We start from the raw sequence: 7781 nt of genomic DNA, 5'->3' as shown, positions 1-7781 counted from the left end.
TATATTCTCACCCAAAGTTTAACAAAATAGCAAGTTTGTACCTCTAGTTTTATATATTCTAGTTCATATCCCTAAATTAATACATTGAATCTCTTTTAACAATGGAAGACTAAAATAGTCATTTACATGTCTCAAATTACTCACCCCCAATTCAATCCCAAAATTTGACATTCACATAAATCATCTCCAGCCCTCTTCTGCCGCCAGTGGTTTGGAGTTGATTTCGGTCAATTTTGGTTCCGATCGATATTCTCACCAAAATCGACCGAAATCATCATTTTATCATTTTTCAACCTTGATAGCCCTCGATTTGACTAATTTTTGATGAATCTCGCAACCCAACTCCACACGACAGCCATTTCCAGCCTTTTTGGCATGTACCCGACATTGTTGGCCTTCCCGGACACCAACATCTTCCTCCCCTCAGCCCTCTCACCAAAACCCCTATCATACCTTATCCGTTTACTCTGCCAATCGCCGGCCATTGATACCTTTTGGGCCGTGACTTCTCAAGCTTTTCTTATCAATCTTGGCATTGGAAATCACCAATTTCACCACCCGTCACTTCTCTAACATCTACTCTCTAAAACCCCCCACCAACCTAACCTTGTTAGCCTGTCGATTGCTGTTCACCTCTTCTAGTGATTTTTCCAATTTCTCCAAGGCAAAAAAAAAAAAAAAAAAAAATGAAATAATTTTTTTAATATATGCTTATATTATTAGAGAGCCCCAAAGTAACTCCTGCCTAGGACCACAAATGTTCTAGAGACGGCCCTGTCTTGGATATTATTTCTTTCGGTTCACCAGTGCAGGTTTCCTACTTACCTTGTCTAATGTTGATTTGTTTTCATTCTTAGTGCAGTTTCTATTCATTTGCATTGAATATCAGTATTCTGAACCATGTCCAAGGTTGTCTAGCCACTAAGGGAAAAAAGCCTCTTATGTATGAGACTTGTGCACTATGATTCTTATTGCTACTCGTTATTTTCTTTATAAATATGGAGCAAGTAAAAGATCACTTAGAATGCCAAATACTCTTAAAATGTAAATCACTAAAACTCAAATTTCTACCGGGAATTATTTTTCAAATATTCTTGAAATAATCGATAATACCTATCTTTATGATATTGTCTCTGTGCATCTAAATCTACATGTGTAATGTTCTTAAATTTTAAGGTTTGATAAGTTAATTGTGGATAGGTGTCAATTGTTCTTTTAGAAATTGTGAATATTATGGGATCCACTTGCATCAAATTAGTCCTTCCTTTCTCTTTCTATTGTTGCTCCTCCGTAATTGAACTGTTAAATATAAAATCATTATGTTGTAATATGTGTTTTTTTTTTTTCTTTTGATAGGTAACCAAGACTTTTGACTTCAGTCTGACAGGAGCATCATCAAGGTCGTGTAAATATGTTCTTAACACATTTATGCAGGTATAATGTAATGAAAAATCTGTCTTTTTGTTTATGAGAATATTGTAAAAAGGACAGAATCTTTCAACTGAGGATACATAAATTCTTCTACTTAGTCTTCTTAGCTGTTAAACTCTGATTCATGGAATCATTTTGCTGCAACATACTAACTTTTTGAACTTTGTGCAGACATTTCAAAATAAAAGGCTTGCTCATGCTGTCCAGGAGAGTACTCTTGACAGTCTAATTACTGAGCTTCTACTTTGGCTTTTGGATGAATGGGTTCCTCATATGGATGATGGTAGCCAACTTTTGAAAGCTTTAAATGTGTTGATGCTTAAGATTCTGGTAAAAACTTATCTGAAATGATTACATTTCTATAATTTGATTGTATTTTTTGCTTAATTGACTTGGGCATTGTTCATACAGGATAATGCTGATCGAACGTCATCCTTTGCTGTCCTTATTAATCTCTTGCGTCCTTTAGATCCCTCAAGGTGGCCTTCACCTGCAACTAATGAGTCCTTTGCTGCCAGAAATCAGAGGTTTTCTGATCTGGTTGTAAAATGTCTCATCAAACTGACAAAGGTATCTTTCATTGTTGGTGCCTTTCTTGCTTTGCTTCCTGGGACTGTTTTGACGAACCAAAATTTTTGTTTAGTAGTATTTTTCCAATTTTAACAAATGGTTAAGCAGTTGTGGGACTGGAGAGAGGTCAGCATCCCTTGAGTGGTGCACTGCCACCATCTTCAATAATCTATATAACCAGAACTATCACACATGTCAATTGGTTGCACAAGTTGTCCTTACTAGGATAGCATGTAATTGAGATGATGGTTCAAATATTAAGGCTAATATGTGCACTTTTTTTTTGTAATCCTCATGATTGGAGAGACTTCTTAAGAAATTGTTATAATACAGTCGGATTACTGAAAAACTTTTGGAATGAAAACTATGGAGCATTAAGCGTTTTGAAAATTTTTTAACTGGTTTCTTAGTCAGCTTTGATTTTTCTGTGATTTGGCTGGATATGTGTCAAATTTTCTTCTCTACAGGTTCTTCAAAGTACTATATATGATGTCGATCTTGACCGCATTCTTCAAAGCATTCATGCATACCTGCAAGAATTGGGAATGGAAGAAATTAGAAGGTATATGTCTAACTGTCATCTGCTCCTTTTTATTTTGGGGAGGGGGGATTGAATGCTCTGTGTTGGTTTCCTGATCTCAGTGCTCGTATTTTCATTAACTGAAATCTTTACTGCCTTCCATTGTCTCATGAAATAATTTTTCAAATAGATCTGGAGCTGATGACAAACCATTGCGTATGGTGGAAACTGTTCTACATGAACTTGTTAAGCTCCAAGGAGCTGCAATCAAGGGCCACTTGTCAATGGTTCCTATAGACACGAAACCTCAGCCAATTATTCTTGCCTATATTAATCTTAATCTTGAGGTGGTAAAGTAATCAAACAATCATTTTATTGGTTTGATCTATATAAGATATTCTTTTTTGATCGACTCTTTTTTCTTCTCAATAATCTTTTCAGACTTTAGCGGCAGCAAGAATGTTGACATCAACTGGCCCTGTGGGTCAAACTCATTGGGGTGATTCAGCAGCCAACTGTTAGTGTTTATGTGCTGGAGATAACTAAGAAAAGAATGAGAGCATGATACGATTGAAGAAAAGTGTCTGAATTTTCTTAAGTTCAAAATGAGTTTACACCTCAACTAATAAAGCTGATATTACACTATTACACCAAACATGCAGACATATAATAACTTGATTTTAATCTGAAGCTACTGACTTAATACCAACTAAACAACAACTATGTAACACATCCCATATAATCCGGGACACATATCAAGCATTACAAAATAAGTATAACTTTGCAGTATTACAAATGGACCCCTGGNTATTATATATATATAAAGTGATTGACCAGGTTTTTGATCCAATTGGGGCTACTTAAATAATTTAAAATTAATATGTTGAAAAGTTTATAATTTAAAAAATAATATTTGTTTATATGGTATTATATTATAGATACCATGATTTCATTAATAATTATCAATCACATTAATTTACAAATATATGTATTTTATATTCATCAAGTAATTTCAGAATATATATATTATAGTCATGACCATAGTTAATTGCCATTTTTCATCAATTCAAAGCTTGATAATTACTATTATGTTTATTGACACATGGTGTTACATCATATACAAATTATTATACATAAATTGATGTGGTATAACTCTTTAATTGCCATATTATTCATCCGTATTTATTGAATTGATTTTTTACGTAGACTTACCTATTTAATTTATATTACGTCACATAGAACTTATTTGGTTGGGCTTCTTTACTAGCCAAAAGAGTTTTTTTAATCCTATAAACACTTTTGAATTTTATTTTGGTTGTTTGGTTGCATTTCAGAAATGCTTACACGGTCATTAAAAATTTTATAGCTTCTAAGAGAAGTTCAAAATTTGAACTTTTCGCATAAGCGTTTTTTGAGTTTATTAAAAATGTTGAAATTTAAAAAATATCTCTATTCAATCTTTTTAATTTCTCTTTATCTATTATTGTATATTAAAACCCTTTTTGATAAATTAATATTAGACAAATCTTTTTCATTTTCCTAGCCAAATAACTGACAAAATTTTCAAAAAAGCTCTACTTTAATAAACTCTTCTTCTTTCAGCTCTACTCAAAGAAGTCTTATTAAACAAACCATATATAAGAGTTTGTATGGAGAGTTATTGACTTATATCGATTAATCACAATCATAATTTTTAGTTTCATTAAGCAGTTGTCCACAGGTTTTTTAAACTCATCTTGTTTTCATGCCATGGTAACACCTTGTTTTACACATTCTATGCTTCTCTCATATGAACTAATTTTTATTTGGACAAAGGGTTTTCCTTACCAATAAAATTGATCTCTTTTATGATCATGGCTATTCTTAGGGATGGGCGTTTGACCGGCGGGGATTCCCCTAAACAGTCAAGGGTTGAGCTGGGCATGAAATTTCCCAACCCTGGGACAGAGGTGGGCATGCCCTAGCCCGCTTGCCTAGCCCCCATATATATAGAATATTGATAATATTTCATAGATCTTATATTTAATTTTTTTAATGAGAAGATATTATGTTATTTTGATGCAATTTATATATTTTTATTTCAATTAGATGTCGATATAATTTTAAATTGTAATGGACTTAATATAATAGCCTTACTAAAAACTTGTAGTCAGGTTTAACCGTTTAGATCTTGTAGATCTTATATTAATTTGAATAGTTAAAAATCAACCAATGAAGCAAACTAAACAAATTAATTAGAAGAAGAGGAATTATATGCAAGAAGAAGTTAATTACTTAAATTGACATTTAAAATTGTTGTAAACTAAAATTTACCAATTAATTAGAAGAATGAATAGAAACTTTATGTGATATTCAAAGAATTCATACATTGCATTATAAAGATGGAGAGACACAATAAATTTTGTCACCTAACAAGACACAATTAATAATTTACTAATGTTAAAAGAACAACACATTTGTCAAGAAATTATCACTTTTATAATTATTTTTTTCACATTATTAATTGATCAAATGTGATTATAATTGTAGGAATATTGAGTGAAACCATATACAAATGGGTAATAATAGAGAAAATGACTAAATTAAATATAAAAAGCTAAATATGCACATATAAAGTACTTGATATATATGTAAATTTAAAAATATATATGTTATATTATTGATAGATAATAACATATTTTTTATTCAAATAACAGGTAAATGTTAACTAATCACTTTTTTTTTTCACATAAAAGAGTGGAATAATTAATTTATGTTAGATTAAAGTACTTTTTAGTAAGTGATAAGTTTAAGACATATCAATGAGGCTTAAATAACACTATTCTAATTAAAAAAAAAAAAAAAACTGCATTTTTAAAGGTTGGAGATAATTAAGGGCTAGTTCTAAAAGAGTTAAATGGGCAAAATGAAAAAAAATTGGGCTTAGGATAATCTGCACCTGAGATTCCTATCAAATGGGTAATGGGCTGCAATCTATGGGCTGTTGACATGTTATGCCAGTTCGGGGTGGGCCGGGACGGGGAAGGGAGTCACCACGTTCCCACGGGCCATTCTAGGGTTTTCAATTGAGACTTTATCCTTACAAAACCTATTTTATACCAGGAGACTCTGCTGGAGAACGAAAGTCAACCTTGAATATATTATGTTACAGCATACCGTGATCATATAATTCATCAAATTTTCCTTAAAGGATGAGCTAGAAAAAATCAGACATAAACTAAAAACCACGGTTTCCTCACACAATTTCATTTTGCATGTACAAATAAGCAATTCCTAAATTTTTGGTAAGTAATCAAAGAAAAAATCTTTAATTGTTATATTATTCATCCATATTTACTGAGTTGACTTTTTTTAAGCACTCATAATTCATTTTGTATCACGTCACTTTACATATAAAAATTTGTGTATATTTGTCAATAAATTAAGGTCATAATTGTCATTTTCACTAAGCAATTGCCCAAAAGGTCTATCAAACTCATCCTTGGTAACACCTCTTTTTACAGATTTTATGCTTCCCTCTTATAGACATCTTAAATATAAATATTATTTCAACAAACCTTGATCTTATAATTCATTAATTTCTGCTTACCAGATGAGCCAGAAAAATTCAGACATAACATCAAAATTAGCGGTGGCAATATATGGTAGGGTTGAAATCCCTCATAAAATTACGAGTAATATTATGTATACAAATTATTTATACAAACTCCTTCATACAAACTGATGTGTTATTAAGTAAATTGATGAATTTATATATGAAATCACCTTAGTAAATGATAATTAATATGGGTGAATGATGTGACAATAAGAGAGTTGTATTACATCGTTTATATATATAGTTTGCATGTATACCACCACTCTAAAATTGTTGGTTTATAATATTCTGTATGGTATCTCCATGATATTCTCAATTTTTTCTATATGAATGTTGAAAAGTATCTAAGGTTTTGTTTGGTTCACTTTTTGCATTTTTTAGAAATTTTTTTTGAAAAAAGTTAAAGAAAGTTGAATTGGACGGGTATTACGATGTAAGATTTGAAAATTAATAAAAATACCCTCGATGTTTGTTTATTTACTAAACACCCCTATAATAAAACTTTAAAAGTTAACAAAAACACCCCTAACCCACCCATTGAATAATCATAGCCGGCCACCACCGCCAGAAGATGACCGGTGGATCTGGCCAGCAAAGGCCAGATCTACGGCTAGATCTGATCTGGCCATTGACGGCCAGATCTGGCCGCATTTGCTAGTCAATGACGGCCAAACATACGGCCGTCGTTGATGGTCAACAACAACCATATGTTGGTTGTCGTTGACGACTGGTTACGGCCAAAGATCTAGCCGTCAACGGCTAGATCTTTGGCCTTAGATCTGGCACGAAAAAAGCTAAATCGGCGCACTACCGGCCAGATTCAGCTGGTAGTGCGCCAATATACTAGATTCCGGTCATCTTCCGGCAGTGGTGGCCAGAATATGGTAAATATGGGTTGCTAGGGTGTTTTTGCAATTTCAAAAAAAATATTTAGGGGTATTTAATTAAATTAATAAATTTAGGTGGTTTAAAAAAAGTTGAAAAATATTGAATAATATTGTGAGTTTTTTGTAATTTTACTGTTTAACTTTATTGGGAATACTACCAGTAATATTCCCAATTGTGAGCCAAACGAAGCCTAAATTTTGTCTATTTCTATATATGCGACAACCACACTACATACACAATTATCATGGATGTGAGGCCAAAAAGAGCCTTTATCAAACACTAATTACCTAGAATTAGAGCAAATCAATTATCTAAACTACATCTTCATATGCTTCCAATTCCAATTAAGATGGGCTTAATTATTGACAGGCACGGCCCCCTAAGTTTAGATGAGCTTTTCATTTATGGATCTTGGTCCAAAGTGACCAGTACTTGGAGGTAAGGGTACATACATCCCTGGTAACACCAATGTAATAAAACTAAACGAGGGAAAAACTTTTGTGTATCTGAAGCATGTATTATAAGTCGTTTTATTTTGAAACACAAGTCGGTTCAAATTTCTCTCTGAGCAATATATGGTATGTTTTAATAAGATGTTTATATGTGTTATGTCTAAAAAATCAGGGCTAACGTAGACTTATATCAACGAGGACCAATCAGAGTTCAGGAAGACATTGTGTTGCCTAGGTGCTGCCACGTCGTCCAAAGACAGAAAGTGTAATGACTTCTTTCTACTAATATGCTCACAAAAGATACTTAATAAAAATACATATATAT

General features: G+C 32.4%; 1 protein-coding gene across 1 annotated transcript; it reads left to right on the top strand.

The window, feature by feature from the left end:
* The first annotated feature begins 998 nt into the window (after nt 1–998).
* Nucleotides 999–2665, top strand: LOC116109171 (protein MOR1-like). The gene is made up of 6 exons (XM_031395397.1): nt 999–1007; nt 1357–1434; nt 1603–1761; nt 1843–2001; nt 2469–2563; nt 2644–2665. The coding sequence occupies exons 1-6, from the start codon at nt 999–1001 to the stop codon at nt 2663–2665; spliced, it is 522 nt and encodes a 173-aa protein (XP_031251257.1).
* The last annotated feature ends 5116 nt before the right edge of the window (nt 2666–7781 follow it).

Source organism: Pistacia vera, unplaced genomic scaffold (assembly GCF_008641045.1).
Source record: "Pistacia vera cultivar Batoury unplaced genomic scaffold, PisVer_v2 Contig573, whole genome shotgun sequence".
Taxonomy (NCBI): Eukaryota; Viridiplantae; Streptophyta; class Magnoliopsida; order Sapindales; family Anacardiaceae; genus Pistacia; species Pistacia vera.
Note: the sequence above shows the minus strand (reverse complement) of the source record. Positions and strands in the feature narration are given on the sequence as shown.